At 65.6% G+C, this 18,241-nt stretch overlaps 3 protein-coding genes across 3 annotated transcripts; 2 read left to right on the plus strand and 1 right to left on the minus strand.

The window, feature by feature from the left end:
• Positions 1-5,592: 5,592 nt before the first annotated feature.
• EMIHUDRAFT_206274 (hypothetical protein) lies at positions 5,593-7,354 on the plus strand (the record flags this gene model as incomplete). The annotated part of the gene is made up of 3 exons (XM_005777517.1): positions 5,593-5,739; positions 6,329-6,382; positions 6,608-7,354. The coding sequence occupies 3 exons, from the start codon at positions 5,593-5,595 to the stop codon at positions 7,352-7,354; spliced, it is 948 nt and encodes a 315-aa protein (XP_005777574.1).
• A 6,419-nt stretch (positions 7,355-13,773) lies between these two features.
• EMIHUDRAFT_435279 (hypothetical protein) lies at positions 13,774-15,564 on the plus strand. The gene is made up of 6 exons (XM_005777518.1): positions 13,774-13,807; positions 13,897-14,023; positions 14,152-14,320; positions 14,528-14,662; positions 14,740-14,822; positions 15,042-15,564. The coding sequence occupies exons 1-6, from the start codon at positions 13,791-13,793 to the stop codon at positions 15,180-15,182; spliced, it is 672 nt and encodes a 223-aa protein (XP_005777575.1). The 5' UTR covers positions 13,774-13,790; the 3' UTR covers positions 15,183-15,564.
• Positions 15,565-16,567: 1,003 nt separating this feature from the next.
• EMIHUDRAFT_206279 (hypothetical protein) lies at positions 16,568-17,284 on the minus strand (the record flags this gene model as incomplete). Its single annotated transcript, XM_005777519.1, has 2 exons — positions 16,568-16,834; positions 16,931-17,284. The coding sequence occupies 2 exons, from the start codon at positions 17,282-17,284 to the stop codon at positions 16,568-16,570; spliced, it is 621 nt and encodes a 206-aa protein (XP_005777576.1).
• Between the last annotated feature and the right edge of the window lie 957 nt (positions 17,285-18,241).

Consider the following 18,241-nt stretch of genomic DNA (forward strand, 5'->3'; position numbering starts at 1 on the left):
GGGTAACCCGCGCACGGGGAAGCTTCACGGGTTCGAGCCGTCAAACATTGAGCAGCGGAGGTGTGCCGAGGGGGGCCGGGAGGCGGTAAGCCGTCGTCGCCCGGCGCTGCATGCAGCACCGTGGCGATGGCGCTAAGAGGTTCCTCTTTTCCGCGCCCCCCCCGCAAGGCGCGCGATACACTTTTCGTGGAACATTGTCGTCGAACAAATACATACTTCATACATCTTCGATCGTGATGCGCAAAACCTCTTCTCTTTTTGGTTGTTTGTCTTGAATGAACGTCCCATTCTTTTCGCACCTTGAGTGTAAACGCACTCCACTCACGGCTAGGACTCGAGCCCGTCGTCTGCATCCCCCAAGAAAAACGGAAAATGTGAGAAGCCGTCCTGTTCACGAGGTGTGGCCGCAAAAACCAGCTGAAGTTCGTCGGTCTTTGACGCCGCGCTCCGAAAGTGTGGAGTTTCATGCTGTCTCCGACGACTCCCACGCCGCCTCCGCCGTCCTCTCCTCCGTTACCATCTCCGCCAGCCTCGAGCGCTCAGTCACCGCCGTCGCTCACTCTCACCGGTGTCCTCTACTTCGGCGGGAACGAGGGAAAGTCGATCGAGCTCTTTGCGAGTGCGGCAATCCCGGACCTGTCCGCCTACAGCCTCGGCGTTGCGAGTAACGGCCGCGCTGATGAAATCGACTATACCCTCCCGGCCGAGAGCGCTGCGGCAGGGCAACACATTTGGGTCGCCCGCGGCACGAATGACCAGTTTCGCAGCGAATACGGGCGGAACGCGACCTACGCCTCTGCAGGCAGCTGGATCTCCTTCAATGGCGACGACAACGTGCTGCTCTGGACGGGCGGGTCCGTGGTCGATCGCTACGGCGTGGCAAACACAGATGGCACCGGCGAGCCTTGGGAGTATTCCGCAGGGACCATCCTGTACCGCGCCTCAAACACAAGGCCGACCGCCGCCTTTGACCTCGCCCAGTGGCGAGTCGAGACGAGCGCGGACGCGCTGGGGACCTTCGAGATGCAGCCTCCGCCGCCGTCGAGCCCGCCAGCCCCGGCGCCGCCGTCGTCGGCCCCGCGTCTGCCTCCTCCCTCAACCTCGCCGTCGCCGCCGCCGCCGAGCGGGCCAGTCGAGTACTCTTGGTACTGCGCCGAGGACCCGACCAAGTCGTCGCGGTACCCTGTTTGCGACACGCTCTGCGCCGGCGGGGAGGTGGGCTGCCACGCAAGACACCTCCGAGACACTTCCGATCCTGCTAGCAGCTCGACGCGGACGCAGCATGCCTCCCAGTCCTCGCCTGTCCATGACGCGCCCGCGTCGCGCTACCACGGGCGATCTGCTGCGAGATTACCCGAGACTACCCGAGATTACCCGAGGCCATCTTCGACAGGCGATCTGCTGCGAGTTCCCCGCCCTCTCCTCCAGCCACCCCACCGGCACCCGCTGCACCGGATCGAGCAGCTTTCGTGTCCCCGACGAAGAGGCGGCTCTGCGGTGCGGCGACCCGAGACACTTCCGAGACAGTTCCGAGACAGCCACCTCCGAGACACTTCCAAGGGGGAGGGTCTGCTGTACGAGACGCCTCCGAGATATTTCCAGACACCTCCAAAATACCTCCGAGACACCTCAAAGACACTTCCGAGACGCCTCCGAGACAAATCCGAGGCATATGCGGCCTCTCCCTTGCGACGACCCGGCCAAGTCGAGGACACGTCCAGGACATGTACATGTGACATGTCCGTAGGTGCGGCGCGCGACCCCCGCTTTGCGACGACCCTGCCGCGCTGCTCAAGGCTCCGCCGGTGCGGGGGTTGTCGCAGCTGTCCTACTACTACCAGCTCGCAGACAGGCCCCCGATCGAGGTGGAGATGTCAATCTCCCGCGACGAGGCGCTCTCGTACATGGTGCGCTAGGTAGCAGTAGCAGCAGTAGGCAACCGTGACTCGGAAGAGCGGGCCCCTATCCGCAGCCCAAGCGACTAGCGACAGGAGACGCGGCCGTCCTCGCAGGTGCGCCAGATCAGCGACGGGGACTGCTACATGCTCTCCGACCGCCTCGTCCCCCGCTGGCCCGGGTACGGCGCCGGAGGCGTCGACTGCACCACACTCATCCTCGCGGCGCAAGGCGACGGCGCATGCGACCAGTGGCTCAACACGGAGCCGTTCGGCTTTGACGGCGGAGATTGCGACCCGGCGCTCGCGCTGCCGTGGGCGACCGAGCAGACGAGCTTCTCCGGCGACGGGGTCGGTCCGATCCTGCAGTCTGCCGCCGTCGACAGGGGCCTCGTGGCGCTGCAGGTGGCCAACGGGACCATGCCCTGCCCGCCCGACCGGAGCGGGTACGAGTGCACCCAGACGGCGGCCAGCCTGACCGTCGGCGAGTCGGTGCAGTTCCTCTCGTCCGGCTGGCGCTTCTTTGAGAGCATGCTGCGGTACGCAAAGGACAACGCCGACTTCGACGCCTCGGGCGGCCCGCCGCAGACCGGCGGGCTCCTCTTCCTCGGCGGGGGGAGCTGCCGCTACGCCACCGGCGCGGCCGGCGACGGCGTCACCTTTGAGGAGGTCTTCAACTACTCGTCGGTGTCCGTGCCGACGACGCGGCGCTGCTACGGCGGCGCCAGCCTCACCGACATGTACTTCAACCGCGACATCCTCCTCGGCGAGCTGAGGCCGCGCTATCTCCTCCTCGCCGCCTTCTCGGACGTCGGCCGGCGGTCGGACGAGCAGGGCACGGGCGAGGCCTCCTTCCGCGTGACGCTGGAGGCGTGGATCGAGTACTGCCGCGCCGCTGGGATCACGCTGTTCGTCGGCGGCTTCAAGCCGAGCCTCGAGGAGAGCCACGTGCGCGACATCTTCAACGAGACCTCAGGCGTGCGCGGCCGGCTCAATAGCTGGATGCGCTCGCTCGCCGGGATGCGGCTCATCGACTGGGCGCCGTTTCTACTGGCGAGCAGCGAGGGTGGCGAGGGAGGGCCGGTGCCCAACGCGTCGTACTACGTGGCCGACGACACACACCAGAGCGGAGCCGGGTACCGGCGGCTATGGCAGGCGGCGAAGCCGATTCTCGACGGGGTCATCCTCGCCGAAGCGGCCCCGCCCCCGCCGCCAACGTGCAAGGAGGAGTGGCGGCTGGGGTGCGTGGTGCGGCTCGCGGAAAAGGTCTACGAGTCTTGCTTCTAGCCCCCGATCCTGGGTGTCTGCCCCGCTCGCGTCCGAGCAGTGCGTACTGTGTCCACTTGTAGTGCTCGGCCATGCATGTGTTCGTGGATGATGTGTCCATGTTTCTGCCTGCATGCCACGTGCGCGTGTATGTTTATTGCGCCCTTCTACATAGTACTGTGTTTTACGTGCATCGTGCATATTGAATAGCTTAAACCTCAGTCGTCACGCGTCAGTTCTCGCCTTGCGGATTCTCTTTTGACCTCTGTTTGTGTGTGTTGTAAACCAGGCAACAAAGTTATCAAATGTCTTTTGTGAGAGAGAGTTGTGTTGTTTAAATTCTTTAGCGATTTTTTTGAGTGTGCCGGTGATAGTACTAGCACGCGCCAGTTCGCACCTGTGTCGAGCCTGTCTGCTGTGAGAGAGAGTTGTTTTGTTTAAATTCTTTCCTCGTTTCTTTTGTTTCGTCGCTGGCTGGTGGTGGCTGGGCTTAGTTGTTTGCCACACACACGCACCCCTTTGGGGTCACAACCCCCCCCCCCCCCGGCCGCGATTTCTTTTCCTTGTTCTTTTCGGTCGTGGAGCCAAAGCGAAAGGTCCGGGATGTGTCCCTTGTTGACGTGGGCGTAGTAGCCCTTCCGCTCAGCCTTGGAGGCGGGGGTCCCGTCGCCCTTGTCGGCCAGCTGGATCGAGCCAACTGGCAGGGTGTCGCTTGTGACGCTGGTGAGCGCACGGTGGACGGCCGCGAGGGCGGCGTTGTGGCGATGGGTGGCGTTGGCGGAATTGAGGCAATGGTCGCCGAGGCGTTGGTGCTGGGTGACGGTAACGCCGCGCTCCTCGAGCGCGTTGTACACGTCGTCGAGGGCGGTAAGGTAGAGGCCGAGGCGGTGCTGGCACGCCGAGAGGAAGGTGTCGGAGGGGATGATGGAGCGAGGCACTGTGGCATCGGGCAGGCGGAGCAGCCAAGCTCCCGAGCCCACCTGCGAGTGGCTGATGAGGGAGGTAGCCTCCCGATGCGGCACGGTGGCGCCGGCGTTGTGGGAATCGAAGGAGTCGCACGCGTCCTTGGCGACCAGCCACGCGTCGTTGTTGACGACAGCCGACAGCGAGTGCTGTGAGAGGCACGAGGAAGATGTGCCGTCGGCGTCACCCAACAGGGCGGCGAGGGGCGGAAGCTGAAAGCCGCGCTTGAGGTGCGGGTGGTAGGCGGAGCGTGTGGTGCCGTCGACCCAGTGACGAACCTGTCCGTCGAGGGCGGCGTGGCGGGTGCGTACATCGGCGAGGGCGGAGTCGACGACGCCGTGGGCGGCGACGAGGGCGGTGGCGGTGGCGGTGTTTGGGGGGGTGAGGGACATCTCCCCGAGCGCGGGGTAGACCCTGGCGCACGCTCTCTGGGAGGTGACGGCGGAGGCGAGGAAGCTGGGGAATCGGCGGCGAGCGTAGTCGGACATGCCAATGCCACCATTCTTGCCTGTCTGCTTCGCGCGGGTGCGCGCGAGGGCCGCCCTGTCGTCAGGGCTGCGGCCAAAGACAAGGATGAGGGCGGCGGCGTTGCCGGTTGCCTCGTCGGCGAAGGCGGCGGCGCCCTCGGTCTGGGTTGGGGGCATCGTGCGCATCCAGTGGTTTGGGATCGAGCAGGCGCAGAGGCGAACGAGCTGCAGCTGGAGCAGTCGGGCGTGCCTAACGCGGCCCGAATCCCTCATCCTGACGATGTAGGAGAGCGGCCTCTCGAGCTTGGCCCGCATGAGCTCAAGGAGCGCGCTAGCACATGTCCCGTGCCCAGTGTTTGTACATGTAAAATTCTGAGGAAGCCGTCGCCCACCGTGCCGGAGACAAGCCCTAGGAGACAAGCCCTAGGAGACAAGCCCTAGGAGACAAGCCCTAGGAGACAAGCCCTAGGAGACAAGCCCTAGGAGACAAGCCCTAGGAGACAAGCCCTAGGAGACAAGCCCTAGGAGACAAGCCCTAGGAGACAAGCCCTAGGAGACAAGCCCTAGGAGACAAGCCCTAGGAGACAAGCCCTAGGAGACAAGCCCTAGGAGACAAGCCCTAGGAGACAAGCCCTAGGAGACAAGCCCTAGGAGACAAGCCCTAGGAGACAAGCCCTAGGAGACAAGCCCTAGGAGACAAGCCCTAGGAGAACAAGCTGACGCGGGCCCAGTACCTCGATGAGGTGACTTGGACCACCAAGAGCTGGCTGGGGCTGCAGAAGCAGCGCATCTCAGTCGTTCTTCACACGGCCATCGCAGAGCAGGTCGTGAATGAGCTTGCCTGTGGCGGGGGTGGGCGGGTGCACGGAGCTAAGTGCCTCGCCACCCTCGCAGGAGTCGCTTAGGCGGCTCCCGTGGTGTACCTGTGTTAGTGCCAGTGCGAGCCAGTCCCGTGCCCAGTGTTGTGCGAGGGAGTATTGTCGTAAAATTCTTCGCGGGAAATGTCGGTGCCCGGTGGCACACTCGAGTGCTGGATTTGCGACAAGCCGGCCGACCGCGCGTGCCCGTGGTGCCTGCCGAGCGCAGAGACGGTCATCTGCCACGAGTGTTTCGACAAGCTCGTGACGGAGCGGGCACGCGTGCATCCGGTCAGCGCGCGAAACGAAGCCGCGAACCGCAGCTCAAGGGCAACGCGCATACCACAGCCCAGCGACGCAGACACCATCCAAGCCTCTCCTTGCTCGCTTTGCCACTGGAGGACCTGCACGCGGTCACAACTTCGGCCGTACCCTTCGGATCTGCCCGCACCGCTGCACGCCGCAACCGTGCAGGTGCGCACCGCTCGCCCATACACACGCAGCGCACACCTCACTCACTCACTTCGTTCCATCCTCTCGCCAGGCTTCGGCGGCGGGAGAAGAGGCGGCGTCGCCGCCGGGCGCGGGCGCGGGCGAGCCGGCGCCGGCCGCACCAGCGCGGCCGGCCGCTGCAGCGCGCGCACCATGCGGCGGCGGCGGTTCGCCAGCCCCCGCCGACGCCTCGGGCGCCTCTCCTCTGGCGCCGGGGGGAGAGGCGGAGACGGCGGCGGGAGATGAGGCGGGGTCGCCGCCGGGCGCGGGCGCGGGCGAGCCGGCGCCGGCCCCACCAGCGCGGCCGGTGGCCACCAGCGCGCCAGGCGGAGGCGGTGGCTGGCCAGCCCCCGCCGACGCCTCGGGCGCCTCTCCTTCATCGCCGGAGGGAATGGAGGGATGCTCGGCGGGCGAGGGCGGCCCGCCGGGGCTGCTGAGCAGGGTGTGCGCGGCCGTAGCAGGGGTGTGGGCGAGGGCGACGACCTCAAAAGGGAAGCGGAGACTCGGGGCGGAGGAGGAGGAGGAGGAGCCGCCGCCCAAGCGGCTGGCGGGCGTCGGCGGCGGGGCGGGGCCGTCGGCGCTCCCGGCCCCGGAGCTCGCGCCGCGCCCGGCGCCGGCGCCGCCGCTGGGAGCGCCACCGCAGCTGGTGGTGGTCATCCCGCCGAAGGCGGCGGTCTGGCCGCCGCAGCCGTCCGGCGCGGGGCTCGACGCGGTGCGGCTTGCGGGGGCGGAGGGGGCGGCCTTGATCCTGTCGTTCTACACGGAGACGGGCTACAAGGGCGTCATCCGCGGCGAGTACGTGGACGGCACGCCGTTCTACGAGGTGCGCGGCTGCAGCATCAGCGGTCGCAAGTACATAAGCCCCGAGCACGCCGCTCTCGCCCGCTGGCGAGCCATCTTCCCGTCGCACCTGCAGCTGCCCGAGGCGGGGCGAAGCTCGAGGCCGCGCGGGGGCGACCGCCGTGCGGGCTCCTCGCGACAGGCGGCTGCGGTGGCGGCGGAGGCGGAGGGGCTGCGGCTGCACCTCTCGAGCAGCAGCAGCACCGGCTACAAGGGCGTGAGCAGGGAACGCTCGCGCTTCAGAGCACAGCACCATGTGGACGGCAAGGATGTCTACCTCGGCTCCTTCGACACGGCGGTGGAGGCGGCGGTGGCGTACGCGCGGGCGGTCGGCGAGTACCAGCCTCCCGCCCAACCTCCTCCGACGGTGGCGGCGGAGGCGGAGGGCTTGCGGCTGCACCTCTCGACCAGCAGCCGCACCGGCTACAAGAACGTGAGCAGGGAACGTTCGCGCTTCAGAGCACAGCACCATGTGGACGGCAAGGATGTCTACCTCGGCTCCTTCGACACGGCGGTGGAGGCGGCGGTGGCGTACGCGCGGGCGGTGGGCGAGGCTGGAGTCGCGAAGACCTAGAGTGTGCCCCCGCGCGAGCGACGCTCCGAGATCGCCCGAGACGCTCCGAGATCGCCCGAGACAGCGCGGCGCGGCGGTGGGTGAGGTGGGGGTGGGTGGGGGGGGAGCGGCGTGGCGTGGAGCTCCGAGATAGCGCGAGATCGCCCGAGATCGCGCGGTTCTGCAGCACCTCGGCACTCGGCGAGTTGGATGGGTGGGGAGCGAGGGGGCGAAAGTGACCAGTGCGGTCAGCTCGGGGCGCATGGAGTTTCGGGCTTTGTTCTGTTTGTAAGGTAAGGTAGGTAAGGTAAATTTCTCCACACACACAAAGTGGTGGGGCAAGGGGGGGCGACCCTCGCATCTCCACACCCGACACGGGCAGGAGCCCCAAGCGCCAAGGCATTCAAAGTGCAAGCACTGGTGGTGCTATGTATGTTATGTAGAAAGATGAACGACAGTCAGGCTCGCGCAGAGCTGCGCTCCAAGAGCTCCAAGAAAGCCGGCGGGAGCAGTTCTCTTGCGCCTCGGGGGTTAGTGCATAGTGGTAGCGCGCGTGTGTTGATCCGATCCCGATTGAGACTTGTGGAGTCGGTCGTCCTTCCGTTTGAGTTATCGCGCGCCTTGCGGCCGTTGCTGGGCGTCCCGCTACAATCGTTGCCTGTACTGCTACGCATATGCACGGAGGCCCATATGCATACGCATCACATTACGCCCTCTCGGGAATACGTATACTCGGTGCGTGTACGTCACTTGCGACAGGTTAGGGACCGATCGCCACCACTCACGCCAGCGGACGGCCACCATCGGTGTTTTTGGCTTAGGGGGCGGGACCGAGGGGGGGGTAAGCTACCGGAGGGGGGGTCAGCTGCCGCTGGCTCGGGACCGCTGAGCGACAGGGGGGTGTAGCTACCCCCCCCCACCTCCACCTGGTCAGACCGTCGACCTAGAGGGGGGTCCCCAGGTGCGTGGGGGGGGGTGTTTGAAGATGACGCGCATATCAGCACAGCAAGCCGGGCGAGGCCGAGCGCGCGGAATCGATGATGGCGTGCCGGCCGTGGGCCCGGACGAAGGTCCTGGCTCGAAAACGCGAGCAGAGGCCGCCGTGTGGGGCCACGGCGAGCCTCGGGCGAGAAAGGTCAGCACCCTATCTCACGCGGTCGGTTGGGTAGCGGGTGATGTGTACTGGATATATAAATGTGTGCGACCTCCGCCAGCACCTCTCGCGTGGCCACCACTCACAAGCTCGAGCGCGCGAGGCCTGACCTGTTCCAGCGCAGCGACGCAATCGGGCTACGCCACCTCTGCGGCCACCTTTCGCTGCTCGCGCTGACCGCTGCGGCGCTGGCCGTCTGCTGCACCACTGCATCAGCGCTTGCCGGCCGCTGCTGGCCGCTGGCTGTCCTGGCGCACAGCGTCGTGCTCTCGCACCTGTACATGCCCTTCCACGAGTCCACGCACGGAACCGCCTTTGAGAGCGCATGGCTCTGCCAGCTCGTCGCCTGGCCGCTCGGCCTCCTAATCTTCATGAACGCCGACTCATTCAAGTGGTTCCACCGCGAGCACCACGAGTTCACGCAGGCGTGAGATAGATACAGAGAGGCAAGAGCAGTCGGGCTCGGACACCGGCGCGGCATGCGTGGGTGCTGGCCAGATGACGACGGCACGGAGGAGCGACATACAGACACACAAACTCACCAGCTCTCTGCCAGCTGGGCTGCCAACCCCACAACCCGAGTGAGCGTACACACACAAGACCTAGGTGTGGGCGCGTGACCCCGAGCTGCCGGGCGCAAACGGCAGCCTGCGCAACTACCTCAACAAGCTGCTGGGCGGCGAGATGGCGGTGGCGCTCTACCACTTTTGCCGCAGCGCCGCGCTGGGAGAGCGAGCAGAAGGCCCGTGGGTGCCGCCGCACGCGAGGCGAGGCGTGGTCGCGTCGACGCGGGTGCAGAGCGCGGCGTACGTCGCGTGCGCGCTCCTCGCGCTGGCCTCGCCCGCCGCGCGGCACTGGCTTGTGCGGCTCTGGCTGCTGCCCCTCCTCCTCGGCCAGCCGGCTCTGTGGGGGCACTTTATCGCGCAGCACACGTCGACAGACCACGACTGCGACGCGCGGCGCGCCGCCCTAGACTCTGAACGCAGAGCCGTGTACTCCGACAGGCATTGCAGGGTACCGTAGCCACACCCTGACGCTGGTGTCTTCGCACCGCAGGCACACTGCACGGGTGGTGCTCACCCACCCGGCGTACGAGTGGCTCTCCTGGGGCATGAACTACCACGCCGTCCACCACATGCACCCGCGCGTCCCCTTCCACCAGCTGCGCCGCGCATTCGACGCGACGCGGCGAGAGCTCAGGCACGTCGAGGAGCGCGGGTACCTTCGCGCCCACACGGCGGTGGTGCGTGCCGCGCTCGATCGGCCGGCGTCCCTTTGAGGTCCCCCCCTCGCGAGCGTACCGTACACAAAACAAGCGAAATCCAAGGCCTTCAGGCTGTGTCTCTCGCAGCAAGCGACCGCCCGCGTGGATGGCCTCCCACCGCATCGGCGCGCGCGTCGCGGGCCTCTCCCCAGCGCAGCTGTGCGCCATCATCGAGGCGCAGGCGGGCGCGAGCGACGCCGCGCTGCGCGTGGCGGAGGAGCACGCCGCTCGGCTCGTGGAGCAGCCCGAGTGGGTCCTCTCCGAGGTCCTCCTCTCGCCGGACCTCGCCCCGCACATCCTCGCCCAGCTGCCGACCAAGGAGCACGCCGTCAAGGGGACGTGCCGCGCGTGGCGCCGCGGCTGGAAGGAGACGCTGAAGAAGCGCGAGAGGCCACGCATGCTCGTGATCGGCAGCCACGACGGCGAGGGTGGGACTGTCAACTCGCTTGAGCGGTACGACCCGTCAACGAATGAGTGGGAGGAGGAGGCTGTGGCGCCGATGCCTTCGACGGCACGGCGGTGCTCGAAGGCAAGCTGTATGCTGTGGGCGGCGTCAACCACAACGACGACGACGTCCTCAGCTCAGTCGAGCGGTACGACCCTGCGACGAATGCGTGGGAGGCAGTGGCGTCGATGGGGACGGAGCGGTGGGGTCTCGCTGTGGCGGTGCTCGAAGGCAAGGTCTATGCTGTTGGCGGGTGCAACGACGGCTTCCTCAACTCGCTGGAGCGGTACGACCCGTCAACGAACGAGTGGGAGGCGGTGGCGCCGATGGCGGAGGCGCGGGACGAGCTCGCCGTGGCGGTGCTCGACGGCAAGCTGTACGCTGTGGGCGGGTACAACATTGACAACGGCTGCCTCAGCTCGGTGGAGCGGTACGACGCGGCGACGAACGCGTGGGAGGCGGTGGCGCCGATGGCGGAGGCTCGGCAGACTCACGACATGGCGGTGCTCGATGGCAAGCTGTACGCTGTGGGAGGCTTCAACGAAGACGACATCCTCAGCTCGGTGGAGCGGTACGACCCGGCGTTGGATGCGTGGGAGGCGGTGGCTCCGTTGGCGACGGCTCGAAGTCGTCACGCCGTGGCGGTGCTCGACGGCAAGCTTTATGCGGTGGGCGGCAGCGGCGGCGGAGGCACCCTCAGCTCAGTCGAGCGGTACGACCCGGCGCTGAATGCGTGGGAGGCGGTGGCGCCGATGGCGACGGCTTTTAGCATTTGAACATTAAAGTATGAAGGTTTTTGTGTCCTTTGTGACGCCTGACGCGGTGCGTGAGAGTGCGCGTCGCGCACAGCGGGGCAGCGGCGCAGGTGTGGCCGCAGCCAGCGGCAGCGCACGCACGCGCGTGATCTTTGCATGGACATTGGAGAGAGCGTGGAGGCTGGGCAGACATCCCGAGGGCAACACTCTGACCGCCTCGTGGTCATGCTGTCAGCACCGGGCTCACAGAGGACGGCGACGCCGAACCCGACGCCTTGGCCGTTTTGTCGGTCAGTCTCATCGCCTTGTGCCCACACCGTTGCCTCTCACATTGGCGTGCGGGTGCTTTTTCAAATCTATCCGCCACCTCTCACCTTGTCGTGCTCGGCCCAAGAGGCGAGGAAGCAGGCGCGGACGACGTCGTGCCCGACTAGCTTGAGCGAGGAGCCGCCAACCTACAAGGCGATCGGCCCACACCCTCCGCGTCGCAGTCGTGTCACGCCTCAACGGGCACGAGGAGCTATCGAGACCATCAGCGCGGCATCGACGGCGATGGACTTTAGGCTTGGGCTGTCGTCGCTGCAGATCGCGTCGTACCTGTTTCAGTGACGGCTTGTGAGGGGGTCGGCGTTCGCCGGTCTCCCGTCGTCGCTGGTCTCACAGATCGGCCGAGTCCCTCTCCTCCTCGAGGATGGCGGGGCCTGCTCACACGCAGCACCGAAGCGTCATGGCGCTCACTCCAGTCGCCGTGAATGGACGCAAGAGGATGGGTGCTGCCGTCGATGGCGTCGTTGATCTGCTTGTTGATCGCGGCGAAATCATCAGCGGTGAGGTTGAGGGCGGTGCACGCTGCCAGGGAGGCAGGGAGAGGTGAGACCAAGGTCGATGCGGGAACCGGGCCTGCCCACGCCGTGTATCTTGGCGTGAGGGCCTGCAGCGTAGATGACAATCACAGCCATCAGCAGCACGGTCAACATCGCCGAGAGGACCGAGAGGATCTCGAGCGTCCACGAGATTGTTGCGAGGGTCACCTCGTAGCAGTAGCAGCCGCGGCGCGCGTGCTTTCCATAGCACGGCCGCACCGAGCCGCAGCCGACGCCGCAGGAGCCTCGCGGCAGCGCAAAGTGCATGGCCCTGCGCGATTCAATAGCGGCGAAAGGTGAGGCAAGCTCGGGTAGCTGTGGTGAGGACGCGGTCTCGCATTGTTGCGCCGGCAGCGCGGGCGGTGAGACGGGTTGGGTGGGTGGGAGAGGCGGGTGGATTGCGCGCCATTTGAATCGGATGATCCGCTCGAAGAGGAGGATGTTGAGCGCGAGGACGAGCGAGATGAAGGCGTAGACTATCCTCTTCAGCAGCCCGTCCGTGATCAGCGCCTTCATGATCCCGTCCAGGTCGGTGATTCCTGTGGCATCGAGTGACCCGGGTCAAATTTCCTAGCGTGGCCGTGTGTGTTGCGGGTGTCAGACTACCCAAGCACACCTCTGCCGAGCATGGCAAAGGCAGTCACGACGAGAAGCATCCCGAGCAGAGCCCACCACGGCATGACGGCCGCAAAGGCCTCACAGCAGCGGCGGGTCTTGTCGTCCTTGCAGCAGCTGCACGCCATTGCGGCCGGCCGCGGTGCCGAGGAGTCGAGGGCAGGCGTGCGCGGAGGTCAATTCCCGGCGGGCCGAAGGACGCGCGTTGTTTCCCGCAACTTTTGCGCGAGCACTAGCACCCGCGAGCAAGCAACGCCCGCTCCTCACCACTCCAGCGCCCCTATCGCTGATCACCTTCTCGTCTTCGCGCTGCCGCAGGTCTTCCTCAAGACCAGACGTGCTGCGCGAGGCCTGCGCGCCAGCGCCTCCAGGTTTTAGAGAGCTCAGTGACTATGCTCCAAGTACTCGAATCGGTCGGCTACTCCTGCTTTTGGCAAGGAGCAATCGGGCTGGCTCCTCGTGCTACGAGTCCGTGTGTGTCGTCTTTGATGTCTGGCTTGCACCCCCTGTCAACTTCCAGATGGTCGAACTTGGTATGCTCGTGGCGCCCAGAAATTGTCGCGGCCCTTGATGCACACAATAGGATCAAAGGCAGGGCGGTCTGAACATGTGAACAATAGTCCGAGCGTCTATGAATTTTGTGAGTCATACGAGTCGATGAGTTATAATCCAACTTTCTTGAGTTATATGGAATCCGCTGAGGGGTGCGTCTTACTGGGTTAAGGGCTAGCCTCTAGCTGCTAGGTAGGTAGGTAGCAAGGTGAAGAACAGCCAGGCTCGGACTGGACACCAACGGCAACGCGGTATGGGTGGACGCTGGACAGATGATGACGACACGCACGAGCGACACACAGACACAAACAAGCTCACAAGACACACAGCCAGCTGGCTGCCACACACCCTGAGTCGGCGTACACATAACTCAGGACCACATCCTCCCTGTCGCCCCCCCCAGCACTCCACGGTGCCAAGGGCACAAACAAGGGCACAACTCAAACAACAGACGATAGGAAGTGACATGTGAGGCTGCTGCGCTCGAAGTCAAGAGTAACCTAACCTGTAACCTCTAGCGACCCCGCGCCCCCCATGCTACTCGAGTAGCACGCGTCGCGGCATTCTATCTAGAAGGCGGGGGTCGGCAGACGCGACGCCCTGGGACGTCAACAGGAGGTGAACAAGGGTAGGTAGGTAGGAAGGTGAAGAACAGTTAGGCTCGGACTGGACCAGACTGGACACCAACCAGAACGGAATTCTTCATCCTCAGGCGCTGTTCACGGCGACGCTGTTCACGGCGAGCGGGCAATTTGCGGTCATCAAGTGTGTGGGGACGGTCTCTTCCCAGGAGTAGTCAACCTGCGACAAATGGCCGCGGTCTCCAGGCGCTCCCACCCCTCCACGCCCCGCCCCGCCCTCGCCGCGTTCCCTGCGCACCGCGCCGAGCCGCCGCTCCGCCACCCCGCACCCGCAGGCTGATTGCGCCCAAGTCGCTCACCGACGAGGCGGCAAACGCGAAGAGGCTCACTGACCACAGCAAGTGGGGGCGCGTGAAGAAGGCGCTGGAGTCGGGCAAGGAGAAGAAGGTCTCGCCCAAGGAGGTGTGCCGCGGCCGGCCCACCACACAACGCGGCGCTCCACGCGCGCACAGAGTCGTCACAGACCCACGCACACGCGCGACACGAGCCCTCGCCCGCTAACGCTTCCCGCCGCGCCCCGCCGCGCACAGATCGTCGACTATTGGCAGGAGTCGATGCCCAAGGTGTCGTCCTACAACGGCGTCGCCGCCCTCCTCGGCGACAATGAGGCGGCAGCCAACGACGTCCCCGACTCGCCCCCTCACCGCCGGCGCGGCGGCAGCAAGATTGAGCGCACCTCCTCCTTTGAGGACCCGGACGGCGCGCAGCAGCCGCGCCTTGGCCGCCCCCTCGCTCCCGCTCGGCCGCCCCCGCCTCGCCCCTCCCCTCCGCCTCTCTCCCCATTCCCCTCCCCCCCGCCCGCTCCCCCGCCCCGCCCGCCCCATCCGCACCTCTCCCGCACCACACGTAAAAGAATTTACACCACGCCACACACCTGCTCACCCCGCCCTCCGCCGCCCCCCACAGGCAAGCTGCCCGCGCCCCCGTCCGACCGGCCGAGGGGCTTCGAGCCCGCCGCCGCGCCGCCCGCGCCGCAACCCGAGCCCGACTCTCGCCCAGCTGCGTGGGTGACGGCTGCCTTGGCGGCGGAGTCGTGCAAGGGCGGAGACAGACCCTCTCCACCCGGCGGACATGTCCAAGACACGTGTGTCCACGACATGTCCGAGACATGTCCACAGGCGGGCAGGCCCTCCACCCGGCGGAGCAGGCGGTGGCCCAGCTGATGCTCTCGCTCGAGGCGGAGCGCGAGCGCGCCTCCGCCCTCCAGGCGCGCATAGAGACAGCACAGTCGGGACACTCGGACACAGCTCGCAAGAGAGACGGAGGTAGAGGCAGCCAATATTAGCCCTCCCACACGCATACCTTAGGTAGACAAATCAAGAGACAACGAGACTCCCCTTTCCTCCCCTCCCCCAGGCAAACGAGCAGTCAGCTGCGAAGCGCTCACTTCCAATCGACTCTCACCTAGCGCGCCCCCGCCCTCCAGGCAAAGGCGGCCGAGGCGCCCGAGCAGGCCAAGGCCCCCGGCCCGATTGCAAAGGCTCTCTCCACCATCCTCTCGCCTGGCAAGGGCAAGGAGTCGGACGACGGCGCTGCCTCGTCGCCCTCGGTCGTCTACTGAGCACACTACTGCACGCGTCGGATCTAAAGGGGGCCGTCAACGCGAGGCTGAGCTGAGAGCTGCTCTCTACTACTGGAGCTGGACTTCGTCCCGTCAACGAGCTAAGAGGTCTCTCTGGGGAGGGGGGGGGGGGGGTGAAATGGATGGTTTCCCTCCCGATGGGGGATCGTCCGCGGGGTGATCTGAATGTGGCCGGAGCGCCATACGGATTGAGGACAGGGTCGAGAGATCCTCTTTGCCACCCACAGGTCCCAGCCTTGAGCCTCTTTGGTTGAGGCCGCGCGGGGACGCGCCGCGGACGGCGTCGGGTGCCGTGCGTCCTGGTTTCGTGTGGATCGTCGGGACGCGTTTTGATTTTCGGAATTCAAGACTCATGAGTCAGAGCCTGGGTTGTTGCACGAGTATATGGGACAAAAGCGTCGAAAATGTCCCAAAAAAGCGTGTCTCGAGTTTGTGGCAGCTCCGGAGCCAGCGCGGGCTGCCAGGACGCACCGCTCGCGCGTTCGGCGCACTCCCTGGCACCCAGGGAGTGCGCCTAACCGACCAGACCGAATAGGCTCGACGCCGCGCTCGCTGTGGAGCTGCCACAAACTCGCCGCCGAGCGTGCCACCGACGGCGTCCCGGCGGAGGTGATGGAGTGTGAGACCTGAGGCTGCGGAGGTGACGCCTGAGGTACCGGTCCGTGCACAGCGACTCAGCCGGCGACCGCCACGGGCTCAAAAGAGACTTGTCGACTCGTTCCAGCTCAGCTTCACCGTGGTCCTCGGGCGTCTGTCGACGTCTGGACCACCCATACAGCTCGCGGGTTTGAGGTCGCAAGAGCCAAGATGGTGGCGTTTGGACATCCCAACCATCACACAAGACAGCCTGTAGGTGATGGCGGGACGGCGCAGTGTTTGTGGCACTCGGCAGTAGGCACCCGCGGCACGGCCCCGCTGTCGGCTCTCGCGGGCTGCGGAACCGGCCCCAGAAGGGGACGGTCCGGGCGAGTGTGGCAGCTCCTGCGCTAGTATGGGCACCCTCTATTATAGCACTACTGATCCTGGTCATTAGAGCTGCCAGGGATAGCGTCAGGAGCTGGTAGGAGTCAAAGCCCCTCATATTTGAGACATCGTGTCCCATATACTCGTGCAACAACCCGCCTGTGATGCCTGTGCAGCCGTGATTGATTGAATGGGAAGGCGAAACACAGTCCGACCAACGACTGGGACACCAACGCGGTAAAGCCGTACGTATGGGTGGACGCTAAAGCCGTAGACGGGCGGTGACGGTCACACAACGCGACGCGTCTTGGGTAGAGTCTTGCCGACGCGCACATATGTAAGCATGCCACGCTCTCGTTCGGTGCAATGCGCACAGAAAAACGCACCGGCAGCAGACCCGACTACCGACTCCGGACGCGGTCGTCCGACTCTCGCCTCAGCAGCTCGCCGAGCCCGTCCTTGGCGTCGCGCATCGACGGGGTCGGCTTGCGCCACGGCGCCGCGAGCGGGTCGAGGTCGCCGTACAGCTCCTTCTGGTTGGCCTCCGCGGGCACCAGGTCGCGGTTGGTGAAGCCGAGCTCGTCGCGCTCGTAGGTGGCGGGCCCGAAGCTGTCAAAGGGCGACTCGACGACGACGAGCGCTCGCCTGCGGTTGCGCAGCACCTCCACCTTCTCCCAGCCGAGGGCGATGCGCGCCCTCTCGAGCCGCTTCCGGTTGGCGCCAAAGTCGGGCGCGTCGCCGCGCCGCGCCGCGCGGAACTGCACGAGCACGTCGTCCGGCGTGAAGAAGAACTCGGCGTCGTCAACCGCGTCGCCCAGCGGCCCTCGGCTGGCAAACTCGGCGCGGAGGTACCGCTCGTCCTGCTCGACGACCTTGCCCTGCAGCTTGAGCTCGATCACGCGGCGCAGCCGCTCCATCGCGCTCGGCAGCGCCTGCTCCGCCACCCACGGGTTGTCCCACACCGCCGGCCTGTCGTCCTGGCTGCTCACACAAAAGCCGCTGCAGTCGCTGAAGATGCCGTCCTTGTCGGGACGCGCCAGCGCCGGCAGAGGCGGGCGCCAGTGTGCAGCCGCGAGCAGGCAGGCAGACACGGCCGCGCGGCGAGCGAGGATCAGCATCGCTAGCGAGTGTGGCCAGCGAGCGTGGCGCGCGTGGTCGGCGACTGGAAGTGCACCGCAGGCCGAGAGAAGAGTTCAGTGTGGCCTAGGGCATCAGAACTTCAGAAGGGACCAAGAAAGAGGAGTCGTGTCTGAGCCATAGAGCCCATGCATGTCTTTGCCCCCGAAGGTCGCGTTCAAATGCCCGGAACGGACGTTACAGTGGTGTCCGGCCGGCGCGATCACCGAGCTGTGACGCTCAGGAAAGCCGGTTGAGGTACTGGTTTCTTTGCCCAGGCCTGGCCTTCCCCCCAGGCTGGATCAGCTGAGCAAGGTTTGGGGATAATCCTATAGTAGGATCTTCAGATATTTTGACGGATGACCGAAAATGGGCAAAAACGGGGTGATTTTGGTCAATCATCCGGCCCGCTGGGTGTGCTTCTTAGCCCCCCGGCCCTGGATGTGCGGTTGATGACTGCACTCCAAGTGCTCCAAGTGCGGAGCTCAAGCGTGGGCGACGGCTAGCAACACACCTTCTCTTTCCCGTGAAATCCCTAAAAAAGAATTTTACAACAAAACTCCCTCGCACGACACTGGGCACAGGACTGTAAAAAAGAAAGAGCAGTAACCAGCCTCCGGCGGGCCCCCCCGCTACCATCTAAACCCGAGTACAAAGCGCGCCTCCTGCGCGCCTCTCCGAGGCGCTGCGGCCGCAGATGGTCTACGAATCATAGAGGCTGCCCGCTCTGCTGAGGGGAGGGGACGGTCGACTGGACTGGCACACACACAGGCTCACCACCGGAGCCGCCTAAGCGACTCCGTTAAGAACGGCAATGCACTCCGCACCATGCACAATGCCGCTCTCCCCGCACGCTAGCTCGTTCACCGTCTGCCACGCCACGGCGGTGTGGAGGACGACAGACAAGCGCTGCATCTGCAGCCCGTGCCAGTTCTTGGTGGTCCATGTGACCTCGTCCA

This window comes from Emiliania huxleyi (genome assembly GCF_000372725.1).
Source record: "Emiliania huxleyi CCMP1516 unplaced genomic scaffold EMIHUscaffold_26, whole genome shotgun sequence".
Lineage (NCBI taxonomy): Eukaryota > Haptophyta > Isochrysidales > Noelaerhabdaceae > Emiliania > Emiliania huxleyi.

Bases quoted from the DNA above. Each gene is read 5' to 3' on its own strand.
- EMIHUDRAFT_435279 (XM_005777518.1), top strand. The intron at 14,663-14,739 runs GCGGAGACAGAC...ACATGTCCACAG, and splicing joins GGCGGCGGAGTCGTGCAAGG to GCGGGCAGGCCCTCCACCCG. The intron at 14,823-15,041 runs CTCCAGGCGCGC...CGCGCCCCCGCC, and splicing joins AGCGCGAGCGCGCCTCCGCC to CTCCAGGCAAAGGCGGCCGA.